The sequence below is a fragment of the Canis lupus genome, chromosome 28, assembly GCF_011100685.1.
Source record: "Canis lupus familiaris isolate Mischka breed German Shepherd chromosome 28, alternate assembly UU_Cfam_GSD_1.0, whole genome shotgun sequence".
In the NCBI taxonomy this organism is placed as follows: domain Eukaryota; kingdom Metazoa; phylum Chordata; class Mammalia; order Carnivora; family Canidae; genus Canis; species Canis lupus.
In genome coordinates this window covers 18955098-18975654 of record NC_049249.1, presented here as the reverse complement: position 1 = coordinate 18975654, position 20557 = coordinate 18955098, and the positions used below count along the sequence as shown (strand labels likewise).

The 20557-nt window shown below is 39.7% G+C and overlaps 1 protein-coding gene across 1 annotated transcript in view; it reads left to right on the top strand.

Moving 5' to 3' along the window:
- The window catches only part of SORCS1 (sortilin related VPS10 domain containing receptor 1), a 499230-nt gene that overhangs the window by 334736 nt on the left and 143937 nt on the right, over nt 1-20557 (top strand). The window contains 1 exon segment of the mRNA XM_038578743.1: nt 2806-2879. Within this exon segment, the coding sequence (XP_038434671.1) occupies nt 2806-2879 (74 nt within the window).

The following is a 20557-nucleotide window of genomic DNA, read 5'->3' as shown; positions in this document are numbered from 1 at the left end:
CTCAGATATTTTAGAGTGACTTTAGATAGGAAGAAATATCTGCCTTGCATTCATAGATGGCTCTCTTGGAAAGTTACTAAGAAAATTAAGTATAAATATGTGGCCTGTAGTTTGATACCATCTGTTGAACCATAGAACTTCTAAAATGAGGCCACTGGGAATTTTAGCATGTAGAAGATTCATAGAAAAGGCATATTTTGTTCTGGACCTAAAAAAAGAAGACTGGCAAGTCTTGAAGCCACCTCAGCCAGAGTGGGTAACACCAGTGAAGACACAGCACAGGAAGTCTGCTCAGGTGTGAATGAGAAAGTGAGGTGAGTTCACCAGCACCAAGAGATACCTTTTAAGAGAGAAAACTGAAAAGAATGTCACCGAGTAGAATGAGAGAGGCTTGGTTTATTGGATTGTTTGATACACCTACTGCTTGAGGGCCCTCTGGATGCTCACAAATAACAAAGCAGCCCCTTGAAGAGGATAAAAACAAATATCATGGGACATACTTGACTGGTCCAGAGATTCTGAATCCAAGCCTAGGGGGATCAATTAAAAAAGACATTGAGAAAACACACACACACACACACACACACACACACAAACACATATGCTGGCACCTAATAATTCCTCCCAAAGATAAATGCTATGTGGGGGCAGGGATTGAGTTCCTTGGTGTCACCATATGAGCCCTCAGAGTTAATATTTGATTTTCAACATATATGAGTCCAGCCTCATGCACAGAATTGTTATTATATCAAGCCATCCTGATTCTGTTACATTTGCATAAATCTTCATATATAAATATAGATATTAACATACATTTATATATAGACATAGGCACACAGAATGGTGTGAACTCTATTCTCTTTAAACTCATGGGAAGAAGTACAGCTCTGAGCTTAAAAAAAGTTAGAGCAAGGGGAGAGTTTCAAGAAGCCGACCCTCCCAGACTGGGTGCTTGCTGTTGTTCTACAAGTCTCTGTATTCAAATGCCAAGAGTTTAGGACATGCTAGTGAATAAGAAGCAAGATGTGCATGCTCTGGATGCTTGGGTTCTGAGTTAAGAGGGAGTGAGTTGTCTCATCCTCTGTTATCTCTGTGAGAGGAACTGCCTCCCCATCTCTCCTTGGCACTCTTAAAAGGAATCAAGCATAAAATGTACCCAGGCACGATGAAGAAGACAAAAATAGTAAGACTTGAAAGAAAAAGCCACGAATTCTCCTTGACCAAATGCCCAAATACTGTGTAGTTAGAGCCAATTAAGCTGCTTGCTTAGTTAATCACGTATTTCAGCTTTGAAAATAAAAAATTGGCTTCAGAACATGTTTTAATCCAATTGGACACAATGTTGTTAGGTAGCGTCTTTCAAGGATTGGTAAATACTCACTTGAGCTGACCTGTTCCTATGACTTGCCCGGCACATCTGCAACCTTGGCGAATCACTTGGTGAGTCATTTGACCCTTTACTGAGTGCTGGAGCTGGGGAGAGGACAAGGCTGGGTAATCATGGTACTCAGTATGGTATGACTCATTATCCATTCACTGTGGGATTTGGTGAATGCACTGGGGGAAGATTGGAGGCGTCAGTGGGCTATAGATCAGGCACATAGAAAGGAGATGTTCCAAATGATATTTATCACATCAGTAGCCAGTAGTAGCCCATGGGAACCAGAATACCTGGAGCTGCAGGAATCTCCAGGCTGCCATCAGAGGACACTTCCATGGAGTTGTAAAGATTATTGGAGAACAGCAGAGATGTGGAATGAGCCATGATAAAGAGCAGGATGTAAAAGAAGAATCATGTTTGGACGGGATGGAGTATGTGGAGCATTAAACCCTGTCTCATGACCATTGCCCTCGGAGAGTATTGAAGCAATGTCACATGTGGACTTAAACTCTTAACAGCTGTAGAGCTCTCTGTAAAATAACTTCAGATATCATCACAGGGATGGGGTGTGGATGAGATGAAATAACGCATAGGAAGCACTTGGATCACAGGGAAGGTGTAGTCCATGAGGGCTGCTGGAATAGCCTGAAGCTTCTCTGGCTATTGTTGGAACGACCAACACTGGCTCCTCTGGACTGCAGGATCAGTTCTATCTCCCTAACTTGCTTTTGAAAGCCTTTTTCCAAGCTGCCTCCCACATTTCCAATCTACACTTCTTTAGATGAGCCAGGATTGTTTGTATACCATCCCTGTGTATCTAACCCCTCGGGCCCACGTTGCTCCTCTTGTAATGCCTGTCCCATTTTTGTTGGTGTGAATGCTGCCATTCATTCAGATCTCAGCTGAATCTGCACACATCTGTGAAGCATCCCTGTCTGACTTCTGATTCTCCTTCCTTGGCATTCCTCTGTCACTTGTGGCCACGTGCATTTCTCATTATTTTAGTTCAGGTTATACTGTCTACTCCTGGAGAGCCACATCTCCAATTTGCACTTCTTTATATTCTGCACAATGATCTACATATGATAGGTCAAGTGGTGCTGATGACTTTGTCACCAAGTAGAAAAGGGGATGAATCCCCGCTCATTCTAATGTTTAGAGGGTATATGATTTCCAGCAAATCACATCATCTTCCTGAACTTCAGCTTTCTCAGCTGTAAAGTGGAGATACTAACATCTACCTTGCAAAATGGATGTGAGGAGTAGTGATGATATTTGGATCATTCTCTTGGCATATGGCAGGTGCTCAACAAATGATAGATACTATTGCTGTTGTTATTTATTGTTATTGATCCAGTGAACTAATATTTGTATATTTGGTGTGCCATGGGGTCATGATGCTAAGTATTTTCTCTTCTCTACAGTTATACAGCTCTGCTGAATTTGGGAGAAGGTGGCAGCTTATCCAGGAAGGGGTCGTACCAAACAGATTCTACTGGTAAGTCTCATTTTATTTTGTACCCCACTAAGAGATCACCTAGTAAATGAGCATTGGGGTCTTTTCCTCACCCAGATCTGTCATGTGACATCTGTCCTTATTGAGATATGCCCACATTGCCCTAGGGCAGTATGTGATATTGGAATAGTCAATATTTCAAGGAAATGTTAAAGCTGTGCCACAGATTACTCAGTAAGCCCAAAATAGATCCTGTAGAACCGTGAACAACAAGGGCTTTGTAACAAGGGCTTTGTTTTGTTTTATTTTTATGGGACTTGTAAAATAGACAGTTACATATCTTACAAGTTAAAATAAGGGTTTTCAGTGTAGATAAGTAGATCTTACTAGTCTAAAAGATCTTCCTCCCATTCCTTGATTTCACGTCTCCTCATTGGGGCACAACCAGCATTCTTAGTTTCTTATTTCTTTCCATAAATGTTCTATGTATTACCAAACATATATTTTTTTTCCTTAGGTTGGATTGCTATATCATAATACCTTAGAGTTGGCAGCATAAACAACACATTTATTTTTCATGGTTCTTGAGGCCAGGAAGTCCAAGGTCAGGGTGCTGGCAGATTCAGTTCCTGGTGAAGACCAGGATATTTCAAAGGATATTGCAAGATGTTTCAGAGGATAGTGCAGGATATTGCAGAGGGCTGCCTTCTTGCTGTGTCTGCACATGGGGGAGAACAACAGAGGAACAGCAAAAGAAAGTAATATTCTTTCTTTTCTTTACCACCTGGGCCCATCCCCCCATTTAAACTAGACGTGGCTTCCTTCCATGGGAACCCATAGCCACAGCTGAAAAGAAAGGGAATAATATAAGTTCCTTTGGGTTTTTGAGTTTCTAAAGGCCTAGATCCTGGGACAGTAAGAACAAAGTAAGAAGCATTCTAGTGTAATTTTGACTGTACCTATCATTCCCTTTTGAATTTATAGCCTAACCCTTACCAAAACATATGACTCTACCCTCCTTGACCTAATCTGCCCATGGAAAGGACATTAGGTTGTTTCTAGACTTTTGCTTGTGTAAACAGTACTATAAGAACTAGCTCCAACAAAGGTTTCAATATCTCATGTCCATATCATTCAGAATCATTGGAACCCTGAGTTTTTAGGGGCCAGTAGGCTCCCTGCAACTCTGAAAGGTGTCTCCCCTTTACTCCTCCTGAAATCACATTGCCTCTTATGAGCCTTTGGACTTACAGGCCCCTGATAGCTCCCCACACCTACCCCAATTCTCTCACTTCTAAGGGGAATGCATTTTCATATTTCTTATTTTCAAGCGCTGCCCTAAAAACCCCCATGGGAGTAGAAAGCTAGAGAAACTGCATTAGAAGAATGTCTTAAAACGCTGGTGAAACCACCCAAAAAAGTAAAGGGCGAGTCATTTGCAAACAAATGGGCTCAAAGATAACACATAGAGAATTCTATATGGAAAGATGCCTTATTTTCTCCCATCAGAAAGAGACATTTATAACTCAAGAAGGCTTTTGTTGGCACGGAAGCGGTTCACCTCTTTCCCATTGCGTTGGCTTGAGCCTTTCTCCCGGGGTTTAGCCTCTTCCTTCTCTAGGAATTCCACTCTAGCTGTCACTGAGTCTCCCATCTTTGGTCAACATTTCTTCTCTTTCTCTCTTGCTCATCCTGTCACTTATTCATGTGACACCTTGCATCTCTGTATATTTTGCCCATAAATTATAAAGTCACTCTATGGAAAGAGGGACCATGTTTTTTGTTTCTGTTTTTGTTTTCTCATTCTGTCTTTACTTGGTGCAATGTGTGCAAAGAAAGGCTTCAGAAAATAAACAAATGAAGGGCTAAAATAAATGAATAAGGTCCACCTAATTTAACCTGGAAATGGAGTGGATAGTTTGCCAATGAGAAAGTGTAAGGGGCAAGTCTTTCAAGTTCTGCTTCCAAGTGACTTGAAATTGCCTGTGGACCCAACCAAGGAAAGTAGGAAATTCCACTTCACAGAGGACTAGATGGACATGTGTTCTTCCCAACAGAAACAAAGAAAAAAGTTAACTAAAAAGATGGACCAAAAACAAACAAACAAACAAACAAAAAACAAAATTGAGATGAGAATATTTTCCCCTGTAAGTGTACATGGTACACAATATTTTGTAGCTCACTAATGGTCTTATTTATACACAGCATTATGAAGTGAACAGACCTCATCCTTGCTTTGGCCAATGCTAATTGCTTCCATTCTTATCTATTCTTTGAGTAGGGGTCTTTTATCTGAAAGCCTGATTAGCAAAGCCCTTGTAACCAAATGTCCTAATATCTTTATCTTTATAAAAATGCTTGTGGATGAATTCTGATTAATCTGTCTGTTAAATAAAATGAATAATGCCCCTCCTTCTACCTTTGGGAACAGAGAGACACATCTTCCCCCATTCAAGCCCCTAACATTGTGATAAGCATGATTCAAACTTAAGCCATTTAATTCCCCTAACAATTTAATGAAGTAAGCCTTGCATTATCATCATTCACAGATGGGAAACTTATGGCATGGAGAGGTTAACTAATTTAGCCAAGGTCACACAGCCGGAAAATAGCAGAGCCAGGATTCAAATGCAGGCAGTCTGGCTCCAAGGTCCATGCTCTGCTAAATCAATGGACTTCCATTGCCTCTGCCTCTTGGCCTTTATTTCTGGGCTGGAGTTGTGAGCCACTGGAAATCCAACCCATTCAGGCAGATGAGTAGAGAAAACCCGAAGCTCTTTTGGCCACCAAGCCTGCATGAGTCTCTCTCCAACTGGGCTTGGCAGATGGCCCCCGTGGGTTCTTTAAGCTCTGTTAGTTTTTCCAGAGAGGCATGAGACCTTGTAAATTGCACAGTACACATGACTGTTGATGAAAATCTCTTGATCTCTGGCCACATGGTCTGTATTTCTGACTGAGCAACTTCCTGAGGCTGGCAGCAAAGATGTCAGTCAAAGCAATATTTATTAGACTCACTCCTGGAAACCAATTGCTTCAAATTACACAGGAACTATGGGGCTATCTAGGATTACTCAGCAAGCTTAATTAAAAGAGGCCCCCTTTAATAATTTTTGCTTGGAGCCTGGTTGTGGGGGTGTGGAAGGATGGAGGCAACTTTTCTAGTGATAAATTTTCTGGTGTAAGTGACTCTAGGTAATAACATAGCATTTCCCATAGAGAAAAATGAAGATGAATTCATGTCTTTTCCTTTATCACCTAGTCCACTTGAGAAATACCTACTTGGGTGGCAATAGCAATGCCATCTCTGATACTAGTCGATGGCAATTGGAAAATAACTATGGAACATAAGAGCTTATTCTTATGTTATCACAGTGGTTGCTATTAGCACTGCCACAATTAACATAAATATGAACTTTCCTCCAAGGAGTTCATATTGTCTTTAAAACTGATTTACATGTCTATATAGCAGTTTATAAAACACATCTTAGTACGATGTTACACTTAATAGAGTAGGTGTCCTTTTTATTTAACTGTGATAGCAGTCTTGTTCTTTATTATGTCAGAGATCAGTTACACTGGAATTAAAGCCTGGAGATTAAGGGGCTCAGAGATACTGAGGTGTGAGTCCAGCTTTACCATTTACTCAGTAAGGGATCACAGAGAAGTTACTCCTGTGTACCTCAGTTGTTGTTTTTCTCACTTCTGTGATGTGAAGATAATTAATACCTACTTCATTAAATGAGATGTTTCTCATGAAGTGTTTACATGACTGGAACCTAAGAATTGTATTAAATGCCCATTGACTAATAGTAATAATATTTTTATTAGTGGCTGACCTTCTATATCTATTAGTTTTGTTTTCCCCCTACTTGGCTTTATCCTCAGGTTGGTTTTCTCATTTGTGGCAATGATGGACATTATCAGCTTTAGTCCACTTTCTAACAGTTTAGAAGCCCCATATAACCAACCTGCCTCTTTCCTTATATTTCCAGAGATTGAATCTGAGTGGTCAAGGCTATAGAAGGTGGTAGACTACTCATGTAGGTCAGGGAATTGAAATAGGAGATGAGGTTGAGTCCTAGTCCAACCGCATGGTTCAAGGTTAGGGGAGAGATGATTACTAAGAAGGAGAAAACAGGATTCTGTTATCATAAAAAGGGAGAATAGATTTTCATTAGGGAAAAAAAGTACAGATGGGAGAACAAAGTGTCAGCAAAATAAAATTCCATAATGGGGATTTCTATTAAGTTATAGAATGACTGGGGCAGCCTGGGTGGCTCAGCGGCTTAAGTTATAGAATGACCTGGGCACCTGATAAATCATGTCCTTTGATCCTTATAACAAGATTGTGAGATAGGGATTCTTAGCCTCAATTTGATAAAATAGAAAAGTGAAGTATTTTATCCAACATAACATACATAATGCATGATACAGCCAAGTTTTGAAACTTGGTCTGTCTGGGCCCATGGCCCTTGCTTGCAATAGTAAAAATCAGCTCTATGTTTAAGATTTATTTCTGACCTGCATCTCCCAATAATAGCTGTTAGTTTAACAGTTCAATAGATAAGAGCCAAGGTGTTGCTTTGACTTTGACAAGGGCATAGAGTTGGATGATCAGTGGTATCCAAAATATTTGAATAAGGGAAGGTCCTGCCAAAAGCCAAATTCACTATTAGCAGTTGCTGAATGTGTCCTTCTTGGGATCTGTTTCAACTTTTGAACAAAGCAATGGAAGGCAGTTTTCATTATAAACCTCTCAGCAATCTATTATCTATGCAAAAGACAAGGCAACCTTAGAGCTGTTTCACTTAATTAAAAATAGGTTCAGACTTACCTTATTGATTATGTTGTTCTGACATAAAAGGGGACTGGCTGGAAGTAGGGACAACTGAATGGTGATTATATATTTTCTGTGAATAATTCACACACAGAAAATTAAGAGTTGACTCAACAATGAACTATTGTATTGTAGAATGCCAGTCTTGTTTCAGGCATGTGACAGCTGTATTGTTCAGCGGAGAGGTACAAGAATACTTGCAAGTCCATACTCAGTGCTTCTGAGCATGTTTACACATTATCATTCATTCCCATGATTCAGTGCCAGCCAATATGAATAACTCTCCCTTCCGTATCTTCGAGAGGTCCCATTTATTGAGCACTTACTGTGTGCCAACCCCTATGCTAAGCGCCTTGCATACGCTGTTTTAGTCAATCCTCAAATCAATGACCTGAAATAATTTAGTCATCAAAACTTTTTATCTGTAATAGAAAAATGCAACCTGGTTAACAAAAAAGAAAAAGGTTTTTTAAAAGAGGTATTAACTCATGTATCTAGAAAGTCAAAAGGTCCAACTTTATCCAGTCTCCACTCATTTCGGATGCTCAGTGAGTTGATCTGTCTTGATATGTCAACTCCGCCCTCCTTGGTGGTAGCTTTACCCTCAGGCAGGCTTTCTTCCTGGTGGTCTCTAGCAGCAGGTCTTTTCCCAGTTTTACTCCAGAAGAAGTAAGAAGATCAGTAAGAAAGTAAAATCCTGAGAGGTTAAATAATCCTGACTAATGCTATGTGCTCATCAGTTATGATGATGGAATTTAAACCGGGATATGAAAAAAATAAAAAATAAAAATAAATAAAAATAAAATAAATAAATAAACCGGGATATGACTGGCTGAAGAGACTGTGTTGTTTAATTACACCATAGTGCCTCCGTGTACCTTCACAAGCCCCACTGTGCTAGGGACCAAGAAAGCCTGGCTTGAGCACCAGCTTTCTTGAAGCTCTGCTGAGGACCCTGCTCCACAGAGCTTTCTTCTTCCTCAGAACTGTTATGTTAGCAGGCATTTATTTCCTTTGGCCTCACTCCCATTGGGCCCTGTGCCCAATCATTAAAGTCACATTTGTCTCTATACCTGGCCTGTCATCCCTCTCCCGTGTTTTCTCACCTAACCTCAGGCAGAAGACACAGATCCATAAACTTTGGCTGGTGTTATCTGACCATGCCAGAAAGCACTTCAGAACTTAAGGCAATTTCTCTCTCTGTTTCTGACTCAAACTGCTACCACTGCTCAAGTCCTCGTTGAATATTGCTGCTGGGCCAGTGAGAGGTGTTTGTTTTGTTTTGTTTTTTTCCTTGTTATTTGGTAGTTTTTTGTATATACAGCAGGTCTGTGACCTTTCTTCTTCCTCCTTCAGCTGTGCTGGCCATTGAGCATGGCACCTTCAAGACTTCTAAGCCATTCACACCAAAGGGACAGAGACGGTGTGGTGTGAACTGTCTGTAATTCTTTTCTCTTTCCCCAGATAGTTGTAATGGATTCCACAAGAGAATCTTCTGCACTTTTCCTTCCCCATGTCTTGCAAGGTGGAAAAGGGTTGGAGTCTAATGATATTACAAAAATAAAATAAATAGAATAGAATAAACTAGTGAAGTAGAATAAAAATGTAAAATTCTACATTACCAAAATAACTAGAAAATTAGGTGTACTGTAATTGGAAGGGAGTAAGGCTGTTTTTTGAATTTTGAAGATACTCTGCTTCATCCTTCACTTAAAGCTCTAAAGCAGGTATTCCCTTTATTTGCAGTGAACTTCTCAACAAACACCATCACTAGCTTTCGATTTTATGCTGAGCTGGGAGTAGAATATCTCACACTCTTCAGAATCAGATTTTTATTTATAGGCTTCTGTATTTCTGTATACCCTGTGTCCCACCCTTAGCACTTGAACCATATTCATCTCTGTTCTCTTCATCTCAAATGTCATGTTTCTAATCCCCATCACTCCTACCTCTGTGAAGTTACACCTGCCCACTTCCTCTTCTGTTCTCCTTCGCATTACCCTGGCTCATTAAGGATAGTGAAAAAGCCCTCCTCTCCTCATATACCACTGCCTCAGGAGTCTTGTAAGCATTTCCCTGATCAAACATTTCCCTGATCAAACATTGCAATGAGATTCCTCATTGCTTACAGCATAATGAGTCAGAACATAACTAGATTCTTGCCACCTGAGTTTGAGTGCACAGTTTTTTGACCTCTCCCACCCCATACTCCTAATTCTATATGCTAAATTCCCAAAAGGCCAGATAAATATTTTTTTAAGGCCAGGTAAATAATTCGAAGCACTGGTCTATGAACCAATCTATACATCTCTATGATTATTTATAAATACTCCTACCTGGGAATAAACTGTCCTTATTTTGTTTTTTAGCAGAGATTAAATTTTAGCAATTACTATGTGTTAGGATAGTTTTGGTTTTGACCACAAAGACAATGGATGAGGATCTTTGCCATTATTAGGATCCCAATAGTGGATCTTTATGGCCTTTACCCTTGGAACCTTCTTCAATTCATGCTTCTTGTTTTTGTAGGCAAAACAAATCTCTTTCTTTGAATTTAAATGTGCTTATGTCACAAATAAAACTCAGTGCATCATAACTTATATGTGTTGTACTGTAAGTCTATATATATGATTGGTGGAAAGAGCACAGGCTGAGAGTCAGCATATTGAGTTTCAGATTCCAGCTTTGCTCTTTACTAATTGGGCAATCTTGAGAAACTAATTCACCTGCCTTGAGCTTCAGTCTCTTTCTTACAAGGCACTTTTTGAGAATGAAAAAATGACATATTATCATAATTATTATTAGATAACTTAGCACTTAGTATGTTCTGCATATCTTTTTATTTCCTCACTTCCTCTCTTGCTAATAGATAATTCCTTAAGGACCTGTCTTTAATATCTTTCTATCATCTGTATGACAGTAAATGGAATAGTAGACACTTGGTGTATGCACACACACACACAGTACTGAAATTCATTGCATATGCACATGTATGTACATGCACACACATAAACCCACATACACATTCAGAGTGAAACACATCTTGAATGGACTTTGCTTGTCACATCAGAGAGCCATTAGTAGATGACCTATCTTTCTTTCCAGCATGAAAAAGGTTAGACTCCCAGCCCATCTAAGGATATATTAAAGGGGAAGAACTCTACATCAGTAAAAGGAACACTTTTCTATGCAGTAGGCAGTTGATTAACCCAAGAGGCTGTCCTAAGGGTAATGAAATCCATTTAAGCAAGGACAAAGTGACTGCTGCCCAGAGTGCCCCAACTGGCAGATCCTTTACACAGCTAAGAGCATGGAGTTCAGGGGAAGAACCCTGGACCTGCCTTTCTTCGGAGTATTGACTTGATTTCCTCTTCTCTTAATACTCTCCCTCTTCCTCCCAGACAGTCTTCTCTTGTTCCTGGCCACCTATCCTGTGAGCTGAACTCATGCCTGTGGTTTGGGTCAGAAGCAGGGAGAAGTGGTGGGAACTCATTCCTCAGATCACATCCCTGGAGCTGCACCGGGGCATTTCTTGTCCCTGTGCTGCGCGTGCTAGATAAGAGAATTTTCATTATCCTTGAGAGGCCTGATGTTTTATACTTTTTTTCTTTCTGTTAATGATCTCCCCGTGAGCGCGATTTTCTAATCCGCTTGCACTTTCCTCCACTTAGTAATCTCTCCCTATGATGATCGAATTTTCCCTACAAATTAAGTTAAATTCCCCCTGCTACAGTGTGTGAGCCCATCGCTTTTCCCATAGCCTTCATTCACTAATGGCCATCATTGATCCCTGTCCTCCTTATCTTGATGATTTCCTGTCTCCATGGGCTGCAGCTCCTCCATCTGCGAGCGGCTGAGACTCAGTCACTTCTCCAGGTTCCCACTAACAACTGCTGTGATAGCAGAGTGCAGGGAATGGGAGTGAAGGAGCACAAGAGAGACAGGAAAAAAAATCCTCTTCTTCATGGTTTCCTAATTTAGAAGAATATTAAGAGAAATTGACTTATGCCCTAGATCAGACCTCACTTAGCCTTCAAGTTCAGGAGCCTGTGGGTTTATACAGCACCTGAGTATGTTATTTCTCTTGCTCATTTAGTCATAGGTCACCTTTGTGTGTTGCTTCAAGCCAGTAAGAGATGGTGTTTAGTATTTAACAGTGAAAGCTCTGGAGACAGAATGACTTTGTTAGAATCCTGTTTTCAAGGGGTGTGACAATAAGCTATTTAATTAGCATCTTTAAGCCTTACTGTCTTCATCTGTGTATCAGTCATCCTGTGGTCTTCCTTATCTACTTGTCAGGATTAAAATGGGAACTGGGGTTCAACTCTAGACACGTGCAATACATGATGAGGATATAGTCCTTTTTAAGTGACAGTTAATAAGGAAGAATTGGACATTCATTTCAGGAATATGGGAGTCATCTCATTCTGATATCCCGTGTCACAATTTATATTTTCAATGGGAATTTTTTTTTTTTTTTTGAGAGAGAGCACATGTAAGTGGTGGGGGTAAGGGCAGATGGGGAGAGAATATCAAGCAGTCTTCGTGCCCAGTAAGGAGCCCCACACAGGGCTCCATCTCACGACCCTGAAATCCTGACCTGAGCTGAAATCAAGAGTCGGGTGCTTAGCCAACTGAGCCACCCAGCTGCCCCTCAGATGGGAATTTTTAATGCAAACACATATTTTACCTTTCTATTGCCCCAGAATCAGGAACAATGAATAAATCAATGCAGTGTTTAATTTTATAGCTTCTTGATTACCTAAAAGCCCTTGTTACTCAGTTCATTTAATCTATATCAATTGAGTAATTTTTAGATCTAACTCCTGGCTGTGAAAACATACTGGAAACAGTATGCATTAAAAGAAGCCCTTACCCTCAAGGGGTTTGCAGCTGCTGAGATGGAACTACAGTGGAACCCCGCCTCCCCCCATCTGAGTTTGCAGCCTTCCATCTGGCTTGCAGCCTGAGGGCACAAGACTGCGGCCTGGAAGAGGAGGCAGACCGGGAATTGGGAAGGGAAGAGCAAAGACAGATGGAGACCTGCCAGCACTTTGTCACTGCCTCTCTACATTGCCTTCAGAGTGAACTGGCTGCTGTTCCTCTCCTGTCTTCCACTCCTCACATGTATTTCTTTTTGGTCAGTTCTACTTTGAAACAAATGGAGACTCTGGGAAATACAATTGTAGGTTGGCCAAGCTGATCCAGTATAAGATCACTACAGTCTATCCTTTGAAAACTTGGTACCTGGTGCAGCTTGTAAAACCATATATAATCTCCAAATAAAAACAAAAACACAATTATGCTTCCACCTACAATAATGGGATTGTCTCCCAAATAATTTAAAACATGATTAATGCCTCCCCAAAAAGATAAATAAAATTTGCATATGTCACATGGTTTTCAAGTGGTAATCCTCTTCTAGCTGAGTCATGCTTCCCCTTTTTATATTCAAAACACTGAGATGTAAGGTCAGCCTCTATTAACACATGTTGAAACACTGAGAAGTGGAAAGAGGAGAAGGAAAAAGAAGATAGTTGCACAAATATATATCCATATTAAATTATGATAGCAGTGTTCCTGGGGAATGGTTTCTAAGGAGAGGGACTTGTCTGTTGATAGGACAAAGATGAGAAAAAATTGATCAAAGAGCTAGTAGAGTGAAGTACCTAGAACACTGCCTGGCACATACCATATATCATCAACTCTAAAATCCCATTGAATGAAGATACACTTTTATTTTGTGTATTGTCCAAAAAACCCTGCCAGTTAAACGTTATTATTTTGATGATTGTAAGGTACCTACTGATTTAAGAAATGTTCAAATGGAAAAAAAAATGAACATTTTGAAATTGAGTAGGTGCTCAATAAATATTGAATATGTGAAAATTGGAAAATGAATATGGGGATTGAGGTAACTATAGATATCTACTTTTCAAATCAAAGATTAGATAAGGTTGTCTTAGTAGGTAACTGATGAGATACGGGATGGTAAATTCTAAACAGTGGTAGAGAAGACCCAGAAATTGGCTTATTTGACTAGATAGGAAGGAGAGGTGGAGTGGGCAGAGAAAGATCCTAAAACCAACTCTGAGACTAGTGAATCCACATATATGACCAGCCCAGATGTTTTCATGAATGTGTTAAAAATGTTATTAGGATTCTTAGAAAACTTTAAGGCTATCATATCTGACCTCCTATGAGTTGCAGGAATCCCTTCTTCACAATTCTAGATAAATGGCTGAAAACAGTCTTTTGGATTGAGAATGAACTTTGTCTTCTGTCTGTCAAGATCTCTCTTTCTCTAAAGACAATAACCAGAGGGAATGGATCTGTCCCACTGTTTTTTATTGTTTGGCTCTGGCACTTTAAACATCAACATCCCTAAACAAAGCAATTCCATAATTTAGAGAAAGCTGTCAAGGTTTTCACAGGCATGGCAAGATGTACCCTGAGGTATAGGACAGAACCTGCTGCAGCATTGATGAAATTTATGGTAAAGGGTTTTCCATGAGTGCCCAAAGTTTAAGGCAGATAAATACCAGAAGACAAATTCTACCAATAATTGAATTACAGAGCCATTATCATGTGCTGAACAGAGCAATTTTGTGACTCTCTTGTGACAGGATGAAACTTGTTAGAATATTTATGTGCCTGGGATAGCTTCTGCATCACTAACCCAGGGAACAAACTAGCTCTTCTAGAATGTGCCTCTTATGAGCAGTTAGCCTTCCTGAGTAATTCAGTAGCCAAGGAAAATAAGTTGCCTAAGAGAGAGGAACCCAAGGCAGATGCAGCGTACAGCCACTTCAGCCACACCTTCCCATTCACCCTCACACTGCATCAGTTCCTAGGCCAACATATTTATGTTGTCAGCTGCAACAGGCTCTTCCTATAGTAATGAGGGCAGCCCAGAATTAGTAAAATTCCTGGCTGTCCACATTGTTTTCTATTTCTACACAAATAGTGAGAATATCTCAATAATAAGAGCCACTTTTCCAATATTATCTTTTTTAGAATAGCTTTCTTTGTTGTGATTATTGAAATCTATGAATCACAAACTTACAGCAACTGAAATGCTACAGTAGTTTTAAACCTGCTTTTACATGATAAAATGACGTGATCCATCCATTCCATGCAGTGACAATGATTTAGGAAAAATAGAAAGAAAAGGTCACTTTCCTACTTGTAGTACTTTTGGTGTAATTGAGTATAACCTTAAAAGATTTGGGTATAATTTTTTTCTCCCTAATTTTTTATTTCAAAGTAATTTTACAATTAAGAATTGCAAAAATAAGACAGAATTTTCATGTGATCTTCAGTCAGCTTCTCCTAAGTTAACATGTTTTAATGACTGTGGAGCACTATTTACAACTAAGAAATTAATAGTACTAAAAGGCTATCAACTAAACTGGAGACTTTATTTGGATTCCCCCAGATTTTTAAATAATATCCCTTTTTTTCTGATCCAGAATCCAATTCAGAACCCCACATGGCACTTATTTCTCATATCTTTAAGTCTCTTCAGATCTGTGGCAGCTCCTCAGTTGTTCCTTGTCTTTGATGACCTGGACAATTTTGAAGTGTACTAGTCAGATATTTTTTAGAATGTCCCTCAAATTGGGTTAGTCTGATAGTTTCTCATGTTTACAGGATTATAGGTTGTTGGGGAGAATATCACAGAAATGATGTGCCCTTCTTATGACATCATATCAAACAGTGCAAAATATCAATATGTCTTTTTACCAGTGATGCTAACTAACCTTGATCACTTGATTAAGGTGGGATCTGCTAGGTTTCTCCATTGCAGAGTTACTGTTTTTCCTGTTCTGTACTCTATTGGTTAAAAGCAAATTACTAAGTCCAGTACATACTCAAAGGAAGGAGAATTAATCTCCAACTCCTGGCAGGAAGAGTATCAAAAATTATATGAACATATGCTAAAAGCACTACAATAATTAATAAATATTTTGGGAGGGATACTGTAAAGCTATGCATTTCACTCACTAATTTCAATATTCATCAGTGAATTTTGCCTTCAGCAATGATTTCTCTGGTGTCCTAATAGAAATTTTCTATTTCTATCATTTCTTATATATGTATTAATTGGAATTCTGTAAGGAATAATTGTCCCGTTTGACCATTTACTTATTTATGCCATCGGTTAGTTGCTCAGCTAACAAAGTGACCAGAAAAAATGGTGAGTAAGCCCAATTCTGGATTATGTTTGTTGTCTCTTCTTCACCTCAGGGAACTCTGTGCTCTCACTCTGAGCTCATAGGCACACAATCCCTGTTAGATGCCAGTATGCCATTAAGGCATTACCTGCTAATTAAGGGCAAGATATTGCTGTCTAATAAAATTATTTTTAGAGGAACATTTTAGGGTCTGACCTGAGATGAAGATCTCAGAACAAAATGGATTTTCCTAATGATGCAGTCCCTTTATTTGTCCTAGAGCAGAGGATTCCTCACCCCTGAACCTGTAGTTCTGGGGTCCCCCAGTTTGTTCAGTTGGGCACCTCACACCACCTTCACCCTCAGGAGGGTGACTTGGAGGTACTCACCATTACACACACACACACACACACACACACACACACACACACACATCCCCCTTTCCCTATCTTCTTTGTCCTAACCAAAGAAAAAAGCAAGGTTTTCTGCTCCCCATCAAAAAAACAAACCTCTGTGAAACAGGACTGACCTCTGTTGTTTAACAGCGATTTTAATTCCCCAAACAGGGGTGCCTGGCTGGCTCAGTTAGAAGAGCATGTGATTCTTAATCTCAGGGTTGTGAGTTTAAGCCCTATTTGAGTGTAAAGATTACTTAAAAATTTTTTTACATAAAATAAAATTAAATCCCCAAACAGTTCAGGCTCCAAATGAACTAAGTAAAATATATATATATGAAAAAGACAGCCCAAGAAGTGGATAAATATCCTAAACATTTCAATCATTCTTATAAATGAAAACTTGACTAAAAACATCTCTGTAGATATAAGACCCATGAATATGAACAGGAAATCTATAAAAGAAAAAAATAACATAAAAAGGTTGAATCTCACAAATAGGAAATTAAAATTAAAAGGATATAAAAATTAAAAAGGCTATGCCATTGGGCAGCCCGGGTGGCTCAGCAGTTTAGCGCCACCTTCGGCTCAGTGCGTGGTCCTGGAGACCCGGGATTGAGTCCCATGTCGGGCTCCCTGCATGGAGCCTGCTTCTCCCGCTGCCTGTGTCTCTGCCTCTCTCTCTCTTTCTCTGTGTCTCTCATGAATAAATAAATTAAATTTTAAAAATGCTATGCCATTTATTAATCTATTAAAGGGATAGGTTTTTTGAGAAGATAATACTTAGCCTTGTGAAGGCGTAGGAAATGGACATTCATGTGCTCTTCTGAGTGTAACTTATGTAAACTTTCTGGAGGACAGTTGGACAGTTTATCAGGAGTCTTAAAAAAAATGTTCATTCTCTTTGAATTAGCAAAATTCCCTCTTTTAATAATTCTGCCTATTGAAAAACTGAGAGATAAGAGAGACATGCAAATATTTACCTACAAAGATAACCAGCACAGTATTATGGATAGACACGAGTGATAGTCCATGGTCAGCCTATCAGTTAGGTAAATTACAGAATATTGTACAGCTGGCAAAATAGTCTGCTCCAATATTATAGTATGTTCTGCTGTGCTGTGCTGATGGTATGATACAAAAGTTGTTGTTTTTTTTTTTAAAAAAAAAAAAGGAATGCCTACAGAAACATAAAAAAGTACTCTGAAGGATCAATGACAAAATGTTAAAGGTGACTGCTTCCAGATGGAAGGACAGTGTGAATATTTTATTTTCCTTTTTTATACTTTGGTCCACTTTCCATTATGTTTTAAATGAAAATGCATTGTTTTTCCAATTAGATTCCTGAAAGCAGTGTTTTTTAAAGAAATTATGGGGATCCCTGGGTGGCTTGGGATCCCTGGGTGGCTCAGTGATTTGGCGCCTGCCTTTGGCCCAGGACATGATCCTGGAGTCCCGGGATCGAATCCCACATCGGGCTCCCTGCATGGAGCCTGCTTCTCCCTCTGCCTGTGTCTCTGCCTCTCTCTCTCTCTCTCTGTGTCTCTCATGAATAAATAAATAAAATCTTTAAAAAAAAAAAAAAGAAATTATGCCAATTATAAGAATAATATATGCCTATTTCCCAGCTGGTGGAATTTGGGGTGGGTGGTGGGGGAAGACCAACAGGAATGTGACCTGCAGCATGGCCAGCTAGACGGGAATCTCTTCTGTCCTCTCCCTCTTGTCATCCTCATCACATCTCTACCCTGCCATCTACCTCTCTTTTCTTCAAGTCTTCTCTTCCTCATCTCCTCTTTCATAGCCTCTCCCTCCTCTTCCTCTCCTTTCCTTTCATTCCAACTTCCCCTCCCTATCTCTCTCTCTTCTCTTTCTGTTGCTGTAAGATGTTTTTGACTAGAACTGTAGAATTTGCATCACTAGCAGAGTATGAATTTTTAAACAAAATTAGAAGGTGTTTCTCATTTTCCATCATCACATTTGTTTCCTTGGCCACGCAGTTTAATATGAGTTCCAAGGCCACTAGCACGGCCTTCAAGGTATTTTCACAGGTTTTATCATCACGACATTTGCCCAGTTCCAAATCTCTGCATACCTCGTACTCAAAACTCTAGAAATTCCTTGTAAATAAGCAGAGTACTGAGGAGAGTAGCTGCCATTTGACACCCCAGGAACTTGGGCCCGTGCTATGAGGATGAATCTGATTTCTTCATTATCCAACCAGATTCTGCCCTTGTTCCTTTACTAGCTCTACTGTGCCTGGGTCACTTTCCCTTCTACATTGAGGGGCTTGTGAGCTAGAGCCTCTTGGGGTATTTTTTTCTGCAGTATCTATAATACAACAAAACAAAAGAATGTGTTTGTTTCATAACAGGCTCAAAAAGTAGAGCAGAGATGGGACACCTGGGTGGCTCATGCTTGAGCATCTGCCTTCAGCTCAGGTCATGATCACGGAGTCCTGGGATCGAGTTCACATCAGGCTCTCTCTCTCTGGTGTCTCCATGAATAAATAAATAAAATTTAAAAAAAAAAGAAAGAAAGAAAGAAAGAAAGAAAGAAAGAAAGAAAGAAAGAAAGAAAGAAAGAAAGAAGAAAGAAAGAAAGAAAGAAAGAAAGAAAGAAAGAAGAAAGAAAGAAAGAAAGAAAGAAAGAAAGAAAGAAAGAAAGAAAGAAAGAAAGAAAGAAAGAAAGAAAGAAAGAAAAAGTAGAGCAGAGCTATTCGAGGATGGTTAAACAAGCCTTTGGTGAGGGCTGAGGACCTGGCAGTCTAGTGTGGAGACTAACATTGTGTTTCTCACAAGGGTCTAAATCTATTAGTTATTTTCAAGTAACTGCAGAGAAGCCTCCTTCACACTTAGAGGCTCTGATATTTGAGGATCTAAACTAAACTTATTTGCAAGCTATTTCCAGACTCCAAGACATGGCACCCTCTCAAATACGCGTAGGCCCATGCAAACCTAATGCCCACCACACATGTCTCAGTTCGTGTGGGTGGCTCTAACGAAATACCACAGACTGACTGGATGGCTTATAGACAACAGAAGTTTCTCTCTCACAGTTTGAGGGACCAGAAGTCCAAGATCAGACTGCCAGCATGATGGGGGTCTGATGAAGGCCCTCTTCTGGGTTGCAGATGGTTAGTTACCTTCTTGTCATGTTCTTCCATGCTAGAATGGGCAAGGGAGCCCTCTCTGGCCTCTTGCACTTGGGCACTCATCACCTCCTAAGGGCTCACGTCCTAATGCCATCTCCTTGGAAATTAGGTTTTAGCATATGAATTTGGGGGAGACACAAACAACCAAGCCATAGCAGCCCATGACCCTTGTAGGATGTCAAATTATCTGAATTGTTCCCATCATCTCTCCTTGTATTTCCAGTATAAGACATACACATTGTCTTTTGAGTCAACAGTGTCTTTGTGGAGACACTAAGGAGTTAAGAGAAATGAATTATTTTTCATGAGAAGAAAGATCATCGGAGGGAGTCATGAACCTGGATCAGTATTTCTTTCTTTCTTTTTTTAAAGATTTTATTTATTTATTCATGAGAGACACACACAGAGAGAGGCAAAGACACAGGCAGAGGGAGAAGCAGGCTCCATGCAGGGAGCCCGATGTGGGACTCAATCCCAGGACTTGGGGATCATGCCCTGAGTCAAAGGCAGACACTCAACTGCTGAGCAACCCAGGTGTCCCTGGCTTAGTATTTCTAGCCTTGATGCTGTTTGAGTGGTGTAACCTCAGACATGATATTTATTGTCTTGAAGCCTTGACTTCCTTAATTGTGACATGTGCTGTTTGGACTACTTCATCTCTAAGAGACTTTTCATCTCTAAAGGACCGTTTAATTCATACTGTTGATAATAGTGATGCTGCACCTACTCTTTTCTTGTACCCTTCACAATAATCTTATTTATTTTATCCTTTTTACAGATGATACATGGAGCTGTAGAAAAATTAGAGAGCCTAGGTTCCAATCTGATTATATCATTTATTAGCTACATGCCCTTCGGCAAGTGACTTGCTTTTAGAGCTACCACCACCTTTGTTATCTAGTCATTATTTTTCCTCAGTTTGTGTCATGTGTGAATTTTGTAGGCACACAATAGATATTCTTATCAAAGTTGTTGACAGTTGATGAGCAGGATGCCAACAGGGGCACAGCCTTGCAAGCCCTGTATGATATCGATTCTACACTTAACAGATGGACACCAGCCTTTGATCAACACCATATGACAGTAGTGTTTTTGATGTAGTTAAACCATCTTATAGTTTGTATATTTTTTTCTACACAACTTTCAATAAATGTTGT